At 43.5% G+C, this 23,251-nt stretch overlaps 1 protein-coding gene across 1 annotated transcript in view; it reads left to right on the top strand.

The window, feature by feature from the left end:
* The first annotated feature begins 3,108 nt into the window (after positions 1-3,108).
* The window catches only part of TMEFF1 (transmembrane protein with EGF like and two follistatin like domains 1), a 126,196-nt gene continuing 106,053 nt past the window's right edge, over positions 3,109-23,251 (top strand). Inside the window, exon 1 of the mRNA XM_074899370.1 lies at positions 3,109-3,517. Coding sequence (XP_074755471.1) covers positions 3,265-3,517 — 253 coding nt within the window. The 5' untranslated portion in view covers positions 3,109-3,264. The remainder of the gene's footprint in view (positions 3,518-23,251) is intronic.

The raw sequence follows: 23,251 nt of genomic DNA, 5'->3' as shown, positions 1-23,251 counted from the left end.
AATTGTGTGTGCACCAGCAGTGAAGTGAAAAACTGCTGTTGGTGTTCAAGAGCTCACCAAGGATGACAATTTTTGACAATCTGTGGAGCTTCCTAATTCACAGGAGAGCAGTTGGAGGTGAGCAGAAGTGAAATTATTGTATAATTGCTATAAAGTCACATTTACTTGCCAGAGATGGAAGGTACCAAATATGACGAGTTTAGCATGATCTCAAAGACATACCAGATCTGTCATTTCATTGGTGTGGCATTCCTTCCGCCTGTAACAATTTGTGTTGCAGAAGCAGCTTGCTCAACTTCTTTCATAGTTCTTTTGCTTCTTTAGCTGGCAGGAAAGTGTTTAGTTTTTTTTTTTTTTAATACATGTATCAGAGAACAGAATAAGAATGAATACCCAGCTGGCATAGTGTGAATTTGCCAATCAAGCATGACTGTATCACTCACTTAAGACTAGCTAGAGATGCATCCAGACAGATAGCACAACTCAGACGTGTCTTTTCTAGCTAAAAAAGTGGCATGTCATCCATCCCAGGAGTCAAAAAATAACAACAGCAAAAAAACCTCCGAAGCCAAAGCCCATGAGATTTACTTACACTCTATCTGGACTTGTTAAAAGCTTTCATATGGATTGACTAGTCAAGCTGAAAGACATGGGAACCTGTAATAAAGCTGAAAATTCAGTTAGGAACTCACCACAGCTGACTGACTACCCACTGCCCTGGAAGGGGAATGTTTAAATTGGGTGTGGTACTGTTACTCTTTCTTAAAGTTTCTTCTGGGACCAAGAGTTTGTCTTTGCATATATTTTCATTATTGTGAACGTGAGAGTGCTCTGGACACAACTGGGCAGGACTGTCGACAGAAAGGAGGTTCAGAATATCCCACAGAGATGACTACATAATCTTCAGGACTGGAATAACAGAAATTAGATGAAATTCAATAATGAAAAAGATAAGGTCATGCACTTGGACATTTATAAAAAACATTTTTATTATGGACAGCAAATGACAGACAAATAGAAGGAGTTGCCTGTATTAGTCACTTACAGCATGACCTCAAACCATCAGTGAGATCTGGTCATATAGAAAGCAAATTGTCTGTATGAGAAAAGGTCATTTGGAAGAAAGCAAGAGAGACTACCTTCATTGCAAAGACAGGCAATACCTTGTGAAAAACTGTTATACACTGCGTGTCAGCTACACTGAAGAAAGCTGAATTCAAATTGTGTCTAGTGCAGTAAAATCAGAGTTACAGAGGCTCTGTTATAGGAGGAGACTAACAAAACTTACTGACAGGCTAGGCAAGTTGAGAGTGGCTATGACTACTGCCTATAAATATACTGTAGATTTAAATGCAAGGGAAAGAGAAATGCCTAACTGAAACATTGTAATGCACAAGGACAAGTGGGTAGGAACTAGTGTTCAGGCTGGGCATTAGAAGGAGGTTTCTAACACAAAGATGAGGGCAGTTCTGGCCTGGCCCTCCAGTAAGAAGTGCAGGAAAAAAGCATATTCAGTGTAAGATGGATCTAGTCGTGTTTATGGAAAGGGTTACATGGAGTATTGGATCCCACAACAGCAAAACACTACCTTCAAACCACAAGATCTGTGCCAGTGCCGTGGCCTAAATATCAGAAAGGTTTACCTGCTTACCAGACCAGGTTGCAGCACAACTTTAAACATCCTGGCCAATGAACCTCAGCAGCCCAGTATCAGCAGAGCAGGCTCTGTGTGAGTTAATGTACCTCACCTTGCCGAGGAGCAGAGCTCTTCTCGTATCTAGCATCACTGCTAGCAAAAGGAGCAACTAATTACAGAAGAACGTTTACTTGGCAGGGGCAGCCAGTGTTGAACCCGGTATGCCAAAAGGAAATTGCTCTCTCCGTCTTAGTAATACAGGACTTATCTCTTCATCGCTGTATTAAAAAATGACAACAATCTGACTACGTGTCTGACTGCTGTGCCTACCCAGAGCTCACTGCTGGATTTATGGCCTTATTCTTGACTGCTCCAGCTAACAAAGTACTCGAAGGGCTCCCTCACACAATCTCTATACCTTACAGCGAGCCGGGGGCACGCAGCAGCAGAGGCACCAAGGAAATGGGCAGTTCTTGTTCCTGATAAACAGATGGTTTGTTACAGTGGATTGAAAAACTTGACTGAGATGTGACAACCGAGAAAAAATTCCTGTTGAGTGTAAAGCATTGTCCTGTGTTTTCCCTACGTAAAAATGGTAGCAGTGCTGACAATTTGCACAAAGCTTTCGGCCACAGAGCAACGCGCTGAGGGGCTGCACTCGAGATACGTGCCTGGCACTCCGCACCCGTGTGGTGCTGGTGACCCTCTGAGGCGTCTCCACGGAAGGGACTGGAAAAACCCGAGGCAGTAAAAGCACTGGGTTACAAAAGTCGCTACCTTCACCGTAAACATATTTATTTATTTGGATGGGTACCAATGACCCGCCGTGCGTGCTGGGCTTCCGTTCGGTTAAAATTAAACACACAGCCCTTCCAATTAAACCAGTAGCAGGGCCGGTCTCTGCTTTCTTCCCCATCCCTGCTCACGCCGGCCTATTAGTGAATAATAAAGCACCTCGTGGGACGGCAAACGCTGCACCCGCGGCCCTCCTCCCTCCCGCCCCTCGGGACCCGCGGCGCTGCCGTTCACCGGCGGTGTCACCCCCGCACGCCCACCGGCGGGACCCACCGGCGGGACCCACCGGCGGGACCCGCCACCGGCCCGGCCCCACGCCGCGCCGCGCCGCGCCGGGGTGCCCTCCGTCCCGCTGCCCGCGGGGGCGGCCCCGCCGTGCGGGTGGGCGCCGCTCGCCCTGCCCGCCGAGCGGCGAGCAGCCCCTCACCTCCCCTCCGGTCCCGGGGGGAGGGGGCTGCCATCACGTGTGCTTCCTCCCCCTTCTCTCCCTCCTCCTCCTCCTCCCCCTCCGCGGCGGCGGCGGCAGCAGCAGCAGCACCGCCTCGGCTCCGCGCCCTTTGTTGCAGGCGGAGCGGCGGCGCTGCCGGGCGCCGCGCACAAAGGAGCGCGGCCGGGGCTCGGCGGCCCCTCCGGCGGCCGGGCGCGGAGGCGGCCGCCGCACCGCCAGGCTGCTGGGGCCGCGCTGCACCGCCGGGGCCAGCCCTGCCCGTGGCCGGGCGGCGGCGGCGGCGGCGGCGGGTCCGTGCGGCCGCCGCGGCGGGGATGCTGAAGGTGCGCTCCGGCGCGGCGGAGAAAGGACGGTCCCGCCCGGGCGGCGCCGCGGGCTCCGGTTGATGCTGCGGGCCTGCCGCCGCCGCCATCCCGCTGCCGCCGCCGGCGCTGCTCCGCGGCCGCCCCTCGCCATGCTGGGAGAGAGCCCGGCCGCCGCCCGGCCGCTCCTGCGAGCGGGACCCCCGCTGGCGCTCTGCTACACCTCGGCGCTCCTGGTGCTCGCCCTCTCCGCGCTGCCTGCCGGCCGCGCCTCCCACCCCCTGCCCGGCTCCGAGTGCCAGGGCGGCGGCAAGGGGAAAGGCATCAACTGCTCAGGTAAAGCCCCGCCGGCTCCCCCGACCCGCGCCCACCCGCGCCCGCAGCCCACGCGGGCACGTGGGGGGCTGAGCGCGGACCCCCCCGCTCCTCCCGCAGCGGCGCGGCGCGGCCGGCGGCGGAAAACAAAGGAGCGGCCCCGGCCCCGGCCCCGGCCCCGGTGCGGCGGGCCGGCGCCCCGGCCGGCGGCGCGATCCCCCTCCCCGGGGGTGGGGGAGACGCTCTCCAGCGGCTCCCCGCCGAGGGGAAGGAGTTTGCCGCCGTCGCTCGCCTTTTGTTGTTCCCCTCCGCCCTCCCGCCGCCGTGCCGGCAGGTGCGCTCCGGCCGCCCCGGGGACTGCCCGCAGCCCCCCCGTCCCCGTCCCCGTCCCCGTCCCCGTTCCCGTCCTGCCGCGGCCCGGGGCGGGGGAAGAGCCGGGAGCGCGGCCCGCCAGGGCGCTCGCACGGGCAGTTTCTTCGGGCTCACTCCGCGCGTGGGGTCAGCCTCCCCGCCCGCCCGCCGGTCGCTGCGTAGATTCACTTGGGATGAGACGTAGGCAGCAAAATAGTCGGGGATGTGCGCAGAAGAAGCTTTTCAGGGGGTTCTCCTGCCTTGGTTCCATGACAGGAGAGTGCCTTATTACGCCTGCCCGTCCTGGCCATCAGGACATGCTGGTGTAGCCCCGTTTCAGCCGTGGGTGAATTGGTTCGTCGTGCCGGCAGCCTGCTTCTATCTGGAGGGATATAGTGTTTTTAAAGTGGGACAAAGTAAATACGCACAATGTAAAGTTTGCGATTTGTCAGAAAGACTTGTTCTCCTTCTAAAACTAATATTTAGAAAAGGTAATTTCTTATTCCTCCGAAAAATTGCGGACTACTACTGCTTCTTACAAGGGGAGGCTTGTTGCACTGCAAGGGTCGCCAGCCAGAGCCGCCCCAAGTGCCTTCTCCAAGGTGATGAACGCTTCTCGCCCTGTGCAGAGCCCTCCGCTCCCATTGTCTTCAGCGGGATTGTGGAAGGCAGGTTCCACCTCGGAAGGAGCTCTCGGTACCTTCCAGGATCGGGTCCCCCAACTGTATGGCAGCTTTCGGGAAATGATCTTCCTCCCAGTTACATTTTATAATACGGATAATGCCGCTTAAAGCAGCCCGTCAAATTCGCAGCCCTGCAAACTGGGGCAAAATGATTTTGCAATGTAATAAATCTAACCTCTCTTCACTCTTGATATGCTCATTTGTTCTTCGTTCACTCAGTTCAGACATATACTGCGTTAGTTTGTGTGATGCCACATTGCTACTGTTTTACTGCTGCCTGACTTTTTCATTCTGTTTGTATGAATACCATGATCATTTTTAAAGAGAGGTTAATAGGTTAATGTGTCACTGGCGTTAGCGGCTTACCCATCAGAGATATGTGGGTCATTAGACCACGGCATGTGCATAAATCAGTGAGATTAAATATGGAAGGCTGATGAAATATGTGGGGAAGTTTCTTAAGATAATGTGGAACACACGGATACCATTATTTAGAAACCGTCACGGAAAGAGGGCTTTCCAACCTGGAATTAGAAAACCGTATGCTCTATCAAAGACATTCAGATTGATTCGGTTCTACTAAAAATAGGCAGAAACAAATATATGTGCTATATATGTATGTATGGCAGGCGCTGTTTTTAGTGTAACTACAGAAATAGGAAAGGAAAATTTCATTTAAAGATGCAGTAGTCAGATTCTGCTGTGGGTTAACTGTTTCATGCAAAACTGCAGTGTTCCAGGTCTCAGCATTAATTTTGAAAGAACTAATATCAACACATAATATCTAGGACATATTTTCCCCTCACCTCTGCACAGCTTCATTAGCTTCTACTCGATAAGATACTCCCTGCAAAAGATGAGTTTCCTATATTTACACGTGGGGCCAGACGTTGGCATTAGCACCTTTCTCAGTGGACTGATACCATGTACATTGTGATCTATACCAAAAGTTAAGAACGCTGTTGCTAGCTTTTCTTCAAACATTTGGACTATCTAAATTACTTTCCATACTCGGAGAAGCAGAATTCTTCCCTCCTCTGTTATTTTGTCAATTGAATATCTGCATCACGTTGACCTGCTGCCCTGGAACAGTTTCTTACACTTTTGGGGATAGTTCCCGAGCTTGTAACATTTTATTGTCGTTAGGTTATGTAGGTACCTTTATTGTTTGTCAAATTTTTAGGAAATGCTGAGCTCCTTTATTCCTCCAGAATACACTGCTTAAGAAAAAGTTTGCTGTAGCAAAGGAACATCGAAAGGTGGAGAACACAGACAGACAACATGAAAACTGAGATAGCTTTTTCAGCCTTGATTCTGCCCCTTTGGCACATGCATTGCAGTTCGGTCTTTTGTTAAATTATGATATAATTGCATTATCCCTGGCCAAGGGCAGAACACACAATCAAGTGATTAGAGCAGAAAACAGAGAATTAAGACATATCTGGAGTTAATCGACAGCGTGGACTTGTATGTGTTTGTTCATCTGTCAATCCATGCTTTGCTAAGCTAAGAAGATGAAATAGCCCGATTTTACCCAGAATGGGGTAAAAAACAAGTTGGTGTTTCTTTCTGGAAGCGATTCTTAGGTTAATGTTTTCGAGGTGTTATATTATTCCCAGTGCTACCTGTAGTCATCTTCTGTAACATTTCTGATACTCACTGACTGCCTGTGAGTAGGGTGGCGTGATGCTTCCTTCTTTGCTCAGGCTATGATAGTCGTGTCCTTAATAAAGGCTGTGAACTACAAGGGGTTATTAAGCAACCCGACTGTAAAGGTAAGTACAAAATATAGTTAATGAACTCCTAATCTGTTGGTACTCTCCAGAGACATGCCCTGCGCGTGGGCATCTTCAGTTTCAGTTTCAATCCGGTTGAATCTCCGGTGTGAGATACGCTCCGGTCACAGGTGTGGCAGTCACAGGGGTTGCAATTTGATCATGACTGACCAAATGCTGAGGATTTCAGTGAGAGGTACACAGACTTAACAAGAGATAGCGCTCGATTGGTTTGGATTTGTGCTCTCGGGATTTTAATTAATGGGGATATGTCTCTGTTGGTAAGCCTTTCAGCTTGCTGTTCCTTCATGGGATAAAATATGCTTGTTTGGGACGATTCTACGCACCTCTTATGAGTCTCATAGGCCATATGCTGCCCCCGGTTTCTTAAATGCTCTTTGAGTGAAGTGAGTAAAGATAAAATTGTTTCAAGACAGCTTATTGAGGATTGAATGAGGTCAAGGAAAAATTAAGGACACCTTCTCTTTCATGGTGTTCCTCTTCTGAGGGATAGCTTTTCTTTTGCACAGTCGTAACACGTCTAAAATAGTTTGTAGATAAATGTAGATGGAAATTTCCAGTTAGGGAGGGGGAAGCCAATAGAAGGACAAAGGAAAATATCTATCATGTGACAGGGTGATGGCTGAGTCTATGATGCGCTGTTTATTGAGCACGGAAGTACAGGCTGTCAAAAAGCTTGAAAATTTTTAGAGAGAGCAGCAGAGAAGGCTATAGTGGAGCCATCCTTCACCACATATACAATATCTTAACTTTCAACATGCTTTAGAGAAATGGTTTCTGCCCTGAAGTAACTCATGGAGTAAATTAGACAAACAGAGAATGCGGAAACAGTAGAAAAAAGAGAGAGGTGAAACAGAGAACATAGTAAGCCAACAGAAGTACAACAAGCACAAGCAAAATGCATGTGATATTTTAAAATGTGGTAGGATGACAAGGGAGGGGTAGACGTCATCAGTAAGACAAAAGCATCAAAAGGCTGGACAACAAGACCGGGTCCTGAAGCGGGATGGGAGTGGGAGGTGTTGACTGGTACATGAGCAGAAGGGAGTAAGGAAGTAGTATGAGAAAAGATACACAGCTGAGAGGGGAAGCATCTCACAGAGGATGGATAAGGGTGTCAAGAACTGGCTATGTTACATGCTTTTGTTTTCAAAGCATGCCTTTTGCCTTTGTGTGAACAGAGTTTTAGAGGAAGAAGAGTTGGGAAGGGCACAGAATGTGAGCGAGACAAGCAAGAGGAGATCCGGTTTAAATGCAGATGAGGCAGAAATGTCTGGGAGCATGATCATAAGTCTGCGTAGTATAACAAAAGAAGAGAAAAATTATATTAATTATTGATTAGTGCACACACCCAAAGAGGGAGCAGTGCATCTAAAGTACGGCTACTGTCACTGTTACTGGAGGGGCATGTGCTACCACAGAAAAATAATGCCTCTTTTTGTGTCATCCTTGCTTCTGTCTACTTTCCACCATCAATGAATGTGGCCTCATTCAGAATTTGCAAGTCTTTTTCCTCGGCATCTCCTGCTGAGGTTGTTGCTCCCCCACATCCTTGATGTGCAATGGAGGCTGGCTGATTAGGGACTGTTTGTTTCCATTACTGTGTTGGATGCCTCTGAGTCACTTCCTCCAGATTGTTTAGCAGGGATCCCCAAATTTACTATCGCTGGATACCAGTGCTAGCAGAAGAGACATAGCACGCATATTTCAGGAAAAAATATTACCTGCTCCAGTCTTGTCTTGCAGCGCTTTGATGTGGTGCATGCAACATACTCGTACCTGCTGTAAGCAAGGACTAGAAATTAAGAACATATCTGCTGCATTTTGTGTGCTGGACACCAGTGGTGCACTCTTGTTCAGTTCTTGGCAGCTTGTGGGCATGGTGGGAAATGGCAAAGTCTGAGTCACAGATACTTGGAATACTTTTCCTCAGCAGGACACCATCTCCGCTTGAATATTGCCCTTGCCTTTGCTAACTCTGTTTCCTTCCAAAAGGGTTTCATAGTTGAGATAGAATGAGACATCGAGAATTTTGAAAGTGCTAAAAACCTAAATGAACAAGACTATGGTAGGGTTAGAAACACAACATCTGGGGAACAAGCTCCCAGTGCCTCAGGAAACAGGTTCCTAGGGAGACAATTAGTCACCTTTGCAAAGGTTTCTTTTTTCAGAAGCATCTAAGATAACGTCAGCACTGAGGAGAAGACACACTTTCAAAAATGCTGTCTGTATTTGTTGGCAAATTACAGCTTTAGGGTTTAAACCAGGATTAACTGTCACTACTTTAAGGCACATTGCCTATTACGTATGAGCTGTTGTAGCTGAAAGCTTTACCTCTTTTCCTTATGGGAAAAGGTTCCCCTTTTGCCTTTCCCGGAAGGGGTCTAAAGCTACTCACACCTGGTGCATCTACACTTGAGGCAAAGACTTGAGTTTATGGGTGAGTTGGCCAAAGTGAGTTTTATATACCCTTTCTCACTCTAGGCTTGTGTGTTGTCTGAAGCTTGGATTCAGACTGTCCCTGCTGTGATGGGAAGAGCTGAACACAAGCGTGTAGCTCCCTTGGCCTTGCCTGTGCCCAATACACGTGGCAGACATGAACACGGATTTGGGAGCATATAAACCTCAGGCACTGCCAGTCTCTGGAGCTCAGCCCTGGTTTCTGCCTGGGCTTGGTGCGTTCTCTCTGAAACAGAATGAGATGTGGCCTCAAGACCGGCTTTCATCTGTGCTTATCAGCTGGAACAGACATACCCTTTGTGTTTTTTGTGAAGATGGAGTGGGTGAGGGATTTTTTTTTTTTTTGGTATATCATTTTAAGTTACACAAGGCCAAACCAATTTGTGCTAAAGATATAAAGCCACGTTGGTGAGAACGTAAAAGCAGGGGCTGGAAGAGAGGTACAGGTTCAGGAAATTAGACTAACTATTTTAAGAAGTACACTTCTTTTTTTGCTTGCATAGGTAAGCTTGATCTGCAATGGTAGACAGGACTAAAATAATTGGTTATTTTATCTAAGATACTGCGACTTACGTTCCCATAAATGAATTATAACAGTCAAGCCAAATAAACTGTGATATGTCTTTGTGCCAGTCGAACTTCTGAATTAAATGATCTAAACTCAGTCAGGTTACATATCACTTTGAGAAAGTATTGTAAGACATAGCTATAAATCAACTATAAGTAAAAAGTAAAAACAAAGATTAAAAAGATAAATTAAAACTCAGGCAGTAACATGCACATATTTGTTTCCCTTTAGTGTAATTACCTAGACATGATACGTCCTTGCAATACAGATTCTTATGCTGATTAAAGAGCTGAAAGATAATTAAAGTAGAATTGAAAGTGTCAGAATAGCAGAAAATCATCTTGTAACAGGTGTCACTCCATCATTGTCACTAGTGGGAACTGGTAGTTTGATGGAGCAGTCGAGGCTTGACTGAAGGGACTGGACTGAATCCAATTTCTTTATCATTTTTTGAAAAGGAGAAAAGAAGAGCTATGTTTGTTGTGGAAAATATTGCCAAACAAACATTATTTCTGTACCAAGACCTCTCTGATAATTCCTGTTAAAGGGAAAACAAGAAGTCTGGCCCTTTTCTTGCTATTGATGGAAGGATAAGTATTTTGTATTTACAGCCTGCTAGTTTTCCTCTAGAGTTGACAGTAGACTGGATAAAGGGGAGAGTTAATATTTACTTGGGCTTGAAAAAGAAGAAGCTGTGGTCAAGGTCTTTGAGTAGAGAAGTACAAAGGCAGAGAATCCCACAGATATCGACAGGAGGCTCAATTTACCCTTTTCCTATAAAGAGATTATCACGTTCCACCATTGATCCGTCAACTAAAAGTGCTTGTGACTTTTCCAGCCTGTGGTCAGACTTTGGCGAGTGTCCACAAAATGGGTAGTGGCAGTAGTTTCCAGTATAACAGTAACTGTAACAGAATAAAAAGTGCTGAGCACAAGGGATGTTGAAAAGGGATCCATTCTTCTGACTCTAGACTACTGCTTATCCTCCTTGATAAGTCCCTACAGATGCTGTGGAACGAAAGTGTATGTAGAGGACTTGTTGGCATTTTTGAGGTGAAAGCCTGCCTTTTTCTAAGCAGTCTGTAATATTCAATAGAGCTGAAGACCAAGGAAGTTCTTTATAAATTATTCTTTAAAAAATCATTCTATCCCAAGAATAGCTTTAGATTATAAGAAAATTATAATTACATGCTGTAAACGAAGTAGTTCTCAGTAATTGCTGTAGTTTATTCTTAGATCATCTTGAAATTCTAACAATTTAGAAATACAGAGAAACACGGGAAGAAAAAGAGTGTGAGAGGGTGGAGTTGTATTTTGCGAAGCTCCTCAGTGTGCAGAGAAGGACCTGTTTGACTAAATCAATCCACAGTAAATTTCATTTTATGAAACCATTTTTTGGCAAAATGTTGTCTTCTTTGTGTGATATTTTCTTCCAGGAAACATAAGAAGATACAGACAAAATCTGGTTAGGAGTAAGTTCAGCAATCAAAAATTGTGATCTGATGAAATTAAAGTTTCCTGGAGAACCTTAAATCTCTCCCTTTGTCTTGATGAACAGCTACAATGTATCTTTAGTTCTAATTTAGTTCACAGATGGCTTCAAGGGGATCTGCGAGCAGAATTAGTTAATCTGGTTTCGTTAGGTAGATATCTAATGGTGCCATTAGTTGTTTAAATATTTGTGATTTATGGATCATGTGTTCTTTGTTTGTTTGTTTGTTTATTTTTAAAAAGAAAAAAATATCAGGTCATCTTTTTCTCTTAAAGATTCTTACCAAGGAACTTTTTTCTTCTTTGGGATGGGGAGCAAGTTGCCCCTGAAGGTCTTTGCTGGAAGAGTACCTAGAAGACTGCTGTTCTTGCTGACCAGGTTACATCCCCAGGCCTGGCTGGATGGGAGCTGGGAGACAGACCAGGCTCTGCATGCATTTGCATATCTATTGCCAATGTGAATTTCTCAGTTTAAGAGAGCAATTTAATGTTAGACTGATATCAATGTTCAATTTTTTTTAAGTTGCTCTAAAACTGCCTCATTGGTCATAGTGCAGTTTGTGAGGAGGCGGTGTTTGATGAACAAATCAGGATTTATTTTAGGATAATTTAAATTCTCATTATAGTAGACAATTTCTAAGGACTGAAAAGACAGGACTTTTCTGATAATAGATTATGTGTTACAGCAACAGTGTTTAAAGGATCTGGTTCAAAACAATATTAAATCCTTGTAATACCTCTCTTTTGACTTAGCATTATAAAAATAAATTTAGTTGCAATTACAGTCTTGAAACATCCATGTTATATAACCGTCTTCAAGCTGGCAGGATCCTCATCCACACTTCAAAAATAGTGTTAATTAAGACCAGCAGGAAAACATGGAAAATGAAAGAGAAGAAAATCAGGAACAAGACAGAACTGTCAGTAATTTTTCTGAAGGGACCTGGCCTCTCTCGGTAGCTGCCAGCTTGTCCCCTAGCACATTTCTACCAGTCTGAGACCTTGCTATTCTCCTATATATTTTAAATAGGTGCAAAACTCTCTGTGCTTTTGTAAGACACATAGAGCATCCTGTGGAGCACAGATGAAGAAGTGAACAGGTATGATGTACAAACAGACAAAAGGGTGTTCAGGAAATGAAATGGTTCTTCTTGGGTCTGGTCTGGAGGCCAAAACCTCCTGAAATCTGGCTCTGCCTGGCCACAAAGCCTCCGTAGGCAGCCTCTTTCCACCTGCCTGGTTTGCTGGCAGGCAACAGCCACATTCCTCAAGGAGAAGCCCTGGGGCCTCTCCTCTCCCTCACACCAATCTCACGGGATCGGTGTGGAAGCAGATGGGGTGAATGGGGGCAGCTGGGCGAGCCAGAGAGCCAGATCTGTGCAAACTCCAGTTAATCTGCCATTGATCACCATGACTGAGATGAACACAGAATGCTCAACTTTAGGAGCTCCAATTGCTTCACCCCAAATCCAGCCCTGGTTATTTCCCAGACTGGCCTGTTTCCAGCCAGCTTCAGGAGTTTGACACATTTCAGTGTTCACCTACTGCTGACCAAAAAAATCCTGCTTTAAGAAGTACTTAACTGGTCTCAGTTACTAACTCATGTGAGCACTGCATATGATGATGGAAGAAGAAACACACAGCCCCCAATGAAATCATGCTGTCGTATCTACTTGCCTATGACTATAGAAAACCTATAAACACATGTTTCAACAGTGGGTGAGGAAGTGCTCCGAGGAGTTTGTTGTACATTACAAGAGTTGTACCTGCTGTCCTCTTCAGAGACTGTTTCACATGCAGTTTCACATAAGAGTACAAAGAACGAGCGATTCGATAAGCATCATTTGCAGAAGATGCTAAATTTCCTCTAAAATTTTATACCAAACAAGAATCTTAACAAAAGCAGCATAAAAGCTTGAGGTGTGGGTTAGGTAAAGTTGTCAGTGCATATGCAGAAAGTGCCTGAAATAGTCTAGGCATTCAAAATGAATGCTTTTGAAAATGTAAGTTTTAATCCTTAAGGGTGTCCATAAAACACAAGACCAAGATACAAAGTCCTTAGCTGGTTGATGGAGACAGCTCAAACAGTGATTTCAACAGGTATTTCCATAGATAACATGGAAGATAAGATTTTGATTAAAAAAATTGTGACTGGCTACCAGTTTGTTGCTCTAAAACTCAGGGAAGCATCGATCTAATGAATTGTTTACATTTTACTAATTAGTATTGAGTCTGATTGTGTGCTGCCTTTATCTGATCCCTCTGGGAGAGGCAGAGGTCAGTGTGTTGTGCCGAATGGGTTCTCAGGGGTGGAGGAGAGCAGCAGAAAATCCTTAGAAAGGCTAAAGAAAGGGACCCCCTACCCACAGTAATACTGCCATGTGCAGTGGTGGGCAGATGAAGTGTTACTTTCCTAAAGCACCGTGTCCTCCAGCAGCTTTTCCTTCATCTTCCAGCTCTCACAGAAGTTTACCTAGACAGTTCTGTGAGGCAGAGCTCCTTTTCCCTGTCTTGACTGGAAGTATAATTTTATAGAAGTATTATTTCAAGGTTATAAAAGTGAAAATAAAATAGACAGGCTCCTGTTGAGGTATAAAACATGGTTTGGGAAGGCAATTAATTTAATTATATTTCTTCTCTGTTTAAGTGCAAAGCATGTCCTTTTCTTTGTTGTGAGGATGTTTACACCTACAAAATATGTCTTTCTGAAAATAGTTATATGTGTTTCAAATGTGCAAAATTGGCTCTGAGCTGTAAGAAATACTATTTTTTCACATCAGAAACTAGCAGCTATGGTAGGGCTGAAAACAAATTTTGGCTAGAAAACACAAAGAACAGCTGCCTAATTTTTTTTTTTTTTTTTTTAAGTGAGAAAGAGGTTTATCATTATCTCAATGCTCTTTGTTAAAAGCTCTGTCTGTAATTTAGAAGAGTTATCCAGGTGAGAGAACACAACCTCCACATTTGCAAGTGATATTTGTGCTGCTGGCTGAGCAAACAAAGAGGATCACTGGGAACTAGGCTCCGAATTTGAGTGTTTTGGGTGATTTATCTACCAGATGGTAAATGCAGTCCAATGTAAAAAATTAGTCTGGGAGCAGGGAATCAATCATCCAGCACACTGATCAGCAAAGGGATTTGGGTGTTATAGCAGAAAAATTAATGAGCTGGCAATCCACTGCACAGCAGCATTAAAACAAAAAGATACTACACTGTAATAAAAGACTCCTCACCCAACAGACAAAAGAGATGAACATACTGCTTTATTAGACACTTGATAAAACCTAATCTAAAGCAGTGTATTAGATACCAAAACCCTAATATTATTGAAACATAATGATACAAAAGTTCAGTATCAAAATCTGGAAATCAGAGTTAATTTAGGGAAGTGAAGTTTTTCACTCCTTTCACATTTGTTTCCCAAATACATAGGCTCTTCTGTCATAGGAATTACTTATTAGTATTCTATATTATAATAATAGATATTTCTATGCTATTTAAAGTCACAGTACAGTGCATTCAGAATAACCTAATGAAAGATTATAAGATACCAGTACTAGCTTTATGCCATAATTATATCTTTCTACAAAAACCTTGAAAATGTGTCCCTAGTTTCAGTTACTCAGGCTACAAGGGATCGAAACAGCTTTACCACCAAAGGCGCTTCATGACTTTTCCCTGCTTTTTCATGGGAAGCCACTGAGTGTACATCTAGAAAAGACTAAGAAAAGGTGGCTCCTGTGCGCAATTTCCAATTTTTAAGTTTGATTTTTTTTTTTTATTCTATGGATTAGGTGCAGGTTAGGCTCTTTGGGAAATGACACTATGTAGAGGCTACTTCTGCAGGGGGGAAGGGCAGCAGCAGGGTCTGGCCATGCTGGTGTGGGGCAACTTGACATTCTAGCTGTGGGTCCCCCCTCAAGCCTAGTTGTCAAAGTTATTTCTGTGACTGCAGGTAGCTGAAAGAATTAGGTTGGAAACTGTCTCTTTTCTACTGTGGAAAGCTACCTGAAACTGCTCTTGTGTGTCCTCTGTGAGTAACCATTTTTATTTCTGAAAACAGCCAAGGAGATGGGAAACCTTAATGCCATACTGTCTTCCGATTTTGGCCTTTTCTTGTTTGGTTTGTTTTTTTCTTGGGGGTGGGTATTGGTAGGTTGGTGAACAGCTAGTGAAGCACACTACAAAAATCTCCAGTGTCCCATACATCATAGAAATGAAATCCCCAAGTTGCGTTTCATTTACTTAGTATTTCCTGCTTGGGTTTTGGGGGGTTTTGTTGGATTTTGGTTTGGGTTTTTTTGTTTTAAATGATTCCTGGAGAAAGATTTCTACAAACACAGGGGAAAGGAGCTGATCGTCTGACTACCTAACAATAGAGCAAAGCCCACTTTGCTCTATTGTTAGGTAGTAAGGAGCTTTTCCAGAACTGCTAACCACTGCTTAAAATCAACAAGAGCTCCTAGACCACGGTCCCTGTGAAAAACAGATTTCTCTATGTACAGAGTAAGCAGAAAGAACCTGCAAATATTGGTCTCATACAGCTCTACAGATTAGGGGTGTAGAAACAACGATTTTCCATAGACTTGCAGCAACTGCAGCCAAGCCCGTACCAAAGGGATGAACTCAATTACCTACGTTTCTCCGAGCCACAAAGACACTTTTGCCATTAAATGATGCAGACCATGTAAAAGTAGTTTCTGATGCTGTGCTGGATTATATTTACACAGCTCCAGTGCTAATCAAGTTCAGCCTGGGTGTAAATAGGAACTGTACCTCAGTCAGTGTTTGTGTATCTCAGGGCTGAAACTGGCCTTTTATTTCCTTTCAGTTGTTTGGGTATGAGACAGAGGGCAGAATTTAGTCATGTGCGTTTTACATGTGGGTTGTTGTTTGGTTTGTTTTGTTTGTTTTTTTTTTTTCTCCTGCTATATTTATATGAAGATTTTCCTGACTGTATTTTTTCTGCCGTTTTGGATGTGCAGAACACTGTTAAAGATGGCTGACCAAGGCTGTGGCCTGAGGGTGCCTGTGGCCCTGCATTCAAACAGAAAATGCCGACTGAATTCAGATTGGCAGCAATGCAAGGTCTATCAGTGCCACAGCAGCAAGATGATTCAGAGCAGGGGTGATAACGCATCTGTGATCCTGGTCTTGTGTCCCTCCTCACCCTGTCCCCCTGGCCTGACTGGCTGTTCCTGGGGGAGGAAGGAGCTCTGCTCCTTGCTCACTTGGCCGGCTGTCAGAGGATGCCTGGCAAAGTCAAGATGTCGTTTGCACTGTCTAGGCGAGGGCAAAATGAGAGCCAGCAAGTCAAAGTTCCTTGATTCTCCGCTGTACACCAGGTAATAGCAGCTAATTTATGGCAATTAGGAAGTCTCCCTCAAGAGCAGTAAGCTGACACCAGGCGTATTTTGGCAGAGTGTCCGCTAGCTGTGCTCCTCGGCCCCGGGAACCACAGGGAAGACAACTCATGAGCTGGCTAATCCGCCGTTACATTTGCTGAGGGAATCCCCAGCAGGGAACTGTGAATAATTTCCACCTGCTTCTTACTGCATGAGTGGCACAACGGGAACAGAGGGAGATGGATGAATATATTGAAGGAGAGGTGGCCTCCTGTCCGTCCTTTAAAACAGGCTGATTTCTTAGTCTGAAATGCCAGGTGTCACAGGTCTAGTGGCTCTGTCTGGCTTGCTGGTGTGTGGGTTGCAGAGAAGCCATCAGCTCCGAGCAAGCTGGAGTTCCTGTTCTCTGCAAACCTGGCAGCTCTACTAGCCCTGTGACAGCCATTGCTGTAAGAGACAATGAGGCAGAAGAGCATGCCTTGCTGTATGGATGCCACACAGTAGCCCGCCTATAGACTCCTGGCCCCTGAAAATCCTCTCAAGGCTGGCAAAGGGGGATATCAGGAGCTTTGGGAATTGTATTTCTCCCTGTGTTTCAGTAAGGATAAATGAGGAGGCAGAGAGGAATTACTAGCTATAGATTTAGCTGACAACAATGCGTACAGGAGAAAAACATATTTCAGTAGGCTGAGCAGCTCCTTGGCGGTGATTTGTTTTTCAGAAGCATAATATAGTTGTTAAAGTTTGAAAGAAGTGGAGCTGATGGCTCAGGTCCTTCCTGCTTTCTGTAACTTACTGGAATTACCAGAATTCATTAAGAAACCTGAATGGTCAACCAGGGGCTTGTTTGTTTGTTTTCTCCCCATGACTTTTCTGTGGCTGGTTATTTTGTTACTTTTCCAGGGGTTTTCTGGCTGTTTAATTACAGTTTTCAAAACTAGCCCTAAATAGCATAGTGTATGGGTGCTTGGAGGAACGAGTTTATGCAAACCTAATTATGCTCCAGCACCATTCATACAGCTTATGTTTCAGGGATATTACCCAAGAGTTAATTTATTTCCTTTCTCTGTATACAAAATAGGAATCTAATACTATTTTTACAAAGGTATGTGTATCATAAGAATGCAGTGCAGTGATTTTTTTAACTTATAGATTTGTTAAAATATTTTATTGAGACTGAACTACAAGAGGAAACTAATTTTTTTGTATTCACTTGGAAATTACCAGATACAACTGTTACATTTTAATCTCTTACATGGAAAATACTCTTCTGTTGGAATTAGTTTCTATACAATGTTCAGAAAATAAGAAGGTACTTCATCTTTCATTTGAAATCAGTAACTACTTAAGATATTTTTATAAATTCTTGATTCTGATGTAGACTGGCAGGGTCTGTGGGGACCCAGAGGAGGTATGATTCCCTCTAATTAAGTTTTGAAGTGTATCCCTGTTGTTTCCTTCTTGAAAAGGTCTGTAGCTTTCGAACATTCAGTGCTGGCACTACAATCTTTCAGACCACAAATACTGCAACAGCCTTAATTTTTTTTTTTTTTTTTTTTTGGTCGGGTAACTCATCTTTTTATGTAAGTCAATGTTTCATTTCCTAGATCTAGTTAAGTTCTGTAGCTTACTTAGAATAGATACTTCTTTCTGTGCTTTTAAAGAGAAAGGTAGTATTTCCACAAAAGAGCTTGACATATACTGACTGTGATGCTGACTAGTCTGTCATCCACATGGCTGGAAGAGATCTCCCATAGCATGGAGCCTCCTTGGTCACTATTTCTGCACTCAAGCCTACTCCTCAGAATCGCCATTTCTTTCTGATTGACCCCACTATATACTATTCACTTAATTGTGTCTTAGCAATGGAATTTAAAACTTAGTTTAAAAAGCTTAATATGTAGCTTATATTAAAAAAAAATAGATTAAAGAGCATAGACATTAGGGACATTATTGTAAATATTCTTACAGTAATTTTGCTCTTGTAAATTCTGTGTGCAGAAATTCCCCACCTCGGGAAAATAACCAGTAACTTTTTTTGATGTGTTTTCAAAGATCTCTAAAACTTACACATGGACCATACCTAGTTTGAAAACTGCTTTACACTTTTTTGTGTTAATTAGACTTTAAGTTTAGGTGAAAACTTGGATGTTAGGAAAATAGTGGATTAGGGTACTTAGATTTTTTGAATAGAACTTGATATATTCAATGAACAGCTTCCACTGCTGTGAATTATTGTATCCTCCTTGAAGTGCTTTGAGAAAAAAAGCATCCAGAAAATGACAAATGCCCAATTAGTGAATACGTTTGGAAAATCTGATTTGAGCAACTTGTCTAGCATTGCACAAGGACATAAAAATTACATTTGCTCAAATAACATTAATTCAGGAATCTTCTTGTTTCTGACTACTTGATTTGCTCTTTTATTATGGCTTTGCTTAATGTAAGTTCCTTTGGAAAAAAAAAACCAAACCCAAACCCAAAAAACAATCCTTCCCACTAACAGCTAGGGACAGACATTTCATAGGATGGACTGATTTTTAAGTGGCTGTGAGGAAGGTTAAAACCACTGTATCCTGGCAGAGACCTCTCACTTGAATTAATGGCATAATGGGTACCACTGAAAGTAGTTTTCTGTCAGCCAGCCATCTGATAAACAGACACAGAATTTTTCTATATGCTTACTGGAAAGCAAAGACCTAGCAACCCTGGGTTCTCTTGGTCCATGCCTGGGATCCCATGTTTTCCAGTGGTTGCTTTTTCACCATCCTGGCCTCTTCCACTCTGTGGTCCCTCTCCTGGCTTTCCTTGTGGTCTTTCCATCTCTGGTGTACCTACCAGCTCTCCTTCCTTTATAGTCAGTTCTCAGCTTTCTACCAGGACCATTTTCTGCTCTCAGGCAAGGAAACCACTGACACCACACAAATATGACATGTATGACATATTTGTCATATTTGTCATGACAAGTTTGCCAGTGCTGATGTTGATGCTGAAGACACCGCTCACATGGGACACCACAAAGAAGGAACGCATGGAAGGGGGACCCTATGACCAGTTTTGCTGGTGGCATGCAACAGATAAACCTCTTCTAGCATCTTAAAATTTCAGGTGGATTAGATGTATTTTCACATAGCAGAATACAATGCTCTGAGCCTTGGAAATAGTATGTCCTTCACTGCACGTTGTATCTCAGCTCCTGCGTGAAAAGCTCAAACACCTCAATGATACAAGTTGCAATGTTGTTACTTAAAAAAACAAAAAAACAAAAAACCAAAAAAGACAAAACACTGTATGTGCTGCAACATCATTCTTGAAAACTACACAGCTCTAAATTTTCTATGAAAACAATGAGCCTCCATGCTGTAAACAACTTAAAACATAATCTCATGATGGAAAATGTTAAACGTTAACTAAAAATACAGTTTCCAGCTCTGTGTATTACTGCAAATTTGGAGTTATTGAGTTGCATTAAAATCAAAGAATTCTGCATTTGCTAAAGAAGCTGTTCAGAAGTTAGGAAATTACAAGACTTTGGACTATCAAACTCACTTTCTCAAGTAAGTTAAAGACCCTAATTTTCATGGGGATGTTTCTGAGTTTCCATTGCAACTTAGCCTGCAGAAACTGTGTACAGCTTTTTCTTCTAGCCTCAGTAAGCCTGTCTGCTTCTTGTTATGAAAAGGAAAATTATACAAATGTAACAAGTATAACAACATAATAGAAAAATCAGCTGAATAATATCATTAGATAACAGTGGAAAACACTTTTGCAGAGCAAGAAGGGAAAGTTACAGGGTTTGGTTTTGGAAAGGGGGCTAGTTTTGGTTTTGTTTTTTAAATGTGACAGAAATCCTAATTTAAAGTATGGTTTTATGAGCCAAGGTATTGAGAATTGACCTTGTCCATGGTTTCACCCTCCTGCTCCTGGCCATGTATCCCACCACAGACTTTGTCCTACCTCAGCCTTCAACGCACCCCCTCTCAAATGGTTCACCTCACTAAAAAGTGGCAGAACACTAATGCAGCAAAAAGTGGATACTTTCTTTTCTTAGTGTTGTTACTGGCTTACTGGCTGTTGTGACAAATACCAGATGTGTCAGGGCCACGAGGCAGAGACCAGGGAGAGATAATGAGGAGCCTCGTCCTCGTCAGTGCCAGTGTGATGCCTGCAAAACCATAGCCTTGTTCCACCTGGAGAAGGTCCTGTAGTGAGAACTGCCAGTGCTTCACTGCTCAGATGGCAGAGCAGCGTAATCTCCAGAGTTTAACCAAATAGGAAGACAGAATCTTTAGAGAAAAATTTGTACATCTTTGCTTGGCTAGTGAGGCTATATATGTATTTTACATACAGAATGACTTTTGAGTGAGTTCTTGTTATTTCTCCATGAACATGCATCACATATTCAGACTTGGATGTCTCCCTGGCTTGGACAGACTCGCTACAGCCATAAATACATCTTATGCCATAGATTTTCATCACAACACTGAAATCTATGAATTTAAGTATTTCACTTTCTGCATAATGTGCAGAAATCTTTTGGAGTAAAGATCTGATCTCTCTGAAAATGAGGAGTAGTGTGTGTGTGTGTGTGTGTGTGTGTGTGTGTGTACAATCAGATTGCCAGGGGAATTTCCTGCTGATTTCCAGTGTAACTGAAGTCTGTCAAACAGAAAAGGGTTGTTCCCTTCTTCAGTCTTAGATAGTCAATATAGAAGCATTGCATATAATTCATTTTCTTGTTTGATTTGCCTTGTTCTTCATGTTACACTTCACTAAATATTTTTACTTTTATTTCTGCCATTTCCTGTGATGGAATTTATCTGCAAGAAAGGAATTTTAACTGCAAGAAAGGTTTTATAGAGTGAAGCAGCAAAACATGAGGCAGGAATCTAATGCAAGATGTTAAACACTGTCTTTCCTAAAATGCAGGAGCAATTAAACTTCTTACTCCACTAAAGAACTTGAAATCTGTAAAGTAATATAGTAGCATAATGGGAAGCAGCTCCTGATGAGCTTATGCAGTTATTGCAAGTTAAAAGCAGTTGCATTTTTGGCGAACAAAATACTGGGAACACATTACCATTAAATATTGGTGATAATGCAGTCACAACAATAGCAATATACATAAGCCTCACAAAGCTATTAAATTTTCTGTATCTTTATATAAGCAAAGAAAACAAGACACAGCTGTAGGGAGAAAAGCCCCACAGGATTAAACCAAGAAAGCATGGTACCTAACAAAAAAAAGAGCAACCAAGTTCACCTTGAATGGCAAAGCCAAAACAACCCCCAACAAAAGAAAACATAAACCTTCTATCTCAGAGGAATCCTCTTTTTCAGAGTTAGCGTATCTGGAAAGATGCTTGGTGGGAGCTTTTAATCACCTAATCAAACAAGTAATAGAAACATTTATGATTTCTAACTTGCTGAAACTCGATGTCTCTCGGGGTTTGCTTCATCACCTGAACTTACAAGATCTGCATCTGCCAGCTGGGCTGATGAGCACAAAACCCACAAAACCCAGGCTCTTTCTGAGAGAGCTGTGCAAACCCTCTCCACTTTAACAAGACAGTTGATTTGAAACACTGCCTAAAATATACAGGGTTTTTTTCCCTTGTGTTTATGGAAAGAGCCTTCCCAGGCACTGGACAGCAGGGAAGCTGAGGACGTGGTGGCTGTACCATCCTTCTACTCCTGCCCCTCCCTGCAACCTGATATCACCTGAGTATTTGCCTGTGGTGTCTTCTGTGTCATCACAGGTCATGGATGAAGATATTCAAGGGTATGTGGCCTGGCTATACGTGGCTTGTTACTGGCTACCTATGGCATGTCAGGCCATTGAACACTACCTTTTGAGCCTGGCAGTCTGGCCCATTTGCAGCTGATGTCTGTCCCACCTGTATTTCCTTAACTTAAAAAGGACACTGCTGTGGGAGAAAGTGTCAGAAGTCTATATGTATTTTAGCTCTAACTCTTTCCCTTCAGACCCTTCCTGAAAGAGAGTGAGCAGAGTCAAGTATGATTTTCTCTTGAAAAATCTGTACTGGCTGCACCTGCTAGTCTTCTTCTGTCCATCTTTGGAGATGGATTACAAGAGGACATTCTGCAGGGTCTTTCCAGGAGCTGAGGTGAGGCTGACCCACTGATTTTTCCCTGGGTACATTCCTTGCTTGTCCTTCCATAAAGATGGGAATAATGTTAGCCTTTTCATTGTCATCAGGGACCTTCCCCTATGACCTTGATTTTTCACAGCTGATTGACAACAGCTTCGCAATCACATCAGTCAACTCTGTCAGATCCTTGGATGAAACATGTCCTGATAGATCTGAATATATCTGGTTTCTCTAAGTAGTCTTTAACCTATTGCTGCGTTGCCTTTGGCTGGCCCTCTCTTTTCTGAAGGGGGTTGATACTTGCTGGGACTTGAGAGCAGGCTTTGTCTACAAAGACTTGTAAGAAGGGACACCAAGCACTTCAGCCTCTTCTTTGATGCCTGTTGCTTGTCTCTTCCCCATCCTTCAACAGACTTACATTTTTCCTGACCTTCCTCTTGCAAATAGCATTCTGGTACAATTGTTTCTTTTTAACCTCAGTGTCCCTTGCTAGCTCCAGCTGGGCTTTTGCCTTCCTGTTTTTGTGCCAGAGTGCCCAGGCAATGCTTTTATTCTCCTCCTGTCTTGCCTGTCTTTATTTACACTTGTGTGCTCCCTTTTTGTATTTTCAGTTCATTAAGACTCCTTTCAGCCAAGCAGGCATTCTGCCAGAAAGGTGAAGTCAAGACAGGGAATAGTCTGAGCCATATAAAGGTGTACTTGTGAAAAATACAGTGGGTGAATGACTTTTCTAAAGGAGATAGATTTTGGCGGATGAGGGCAAGGACTTTAAAATAAGATGTAGTGGTGTCCTTGTTTGTTCAGGACGAGGATGTTGACTGTAAGAAGATCAGGTGTGTGAAATGCCAGACCGTTCATCCTGCTTTTTGGTAAATTTTTCATTTCATGCTAAACTTCATATTACTGCAGCCTCATTGCTACCAAGACAGTTGTACACAATTCACTGTG

The sequence above is a fragment of the Athene noctua genome, chromosome 2 (genome assembly GCF_965140245.1).
Source record: "Athene noctua chromosome 2, bAthNoc1.hap1.1, whole genome shotgun sequence".
NCBI classification, from domain to species: Eukaryota; Metazoa; Chordata; class Aves; order Strigiformes; family Strigidae; genus Athene; species Athene noctua.
This window is presented reverse-complemented; position numbering and strand designations above follow the sequence as displayed.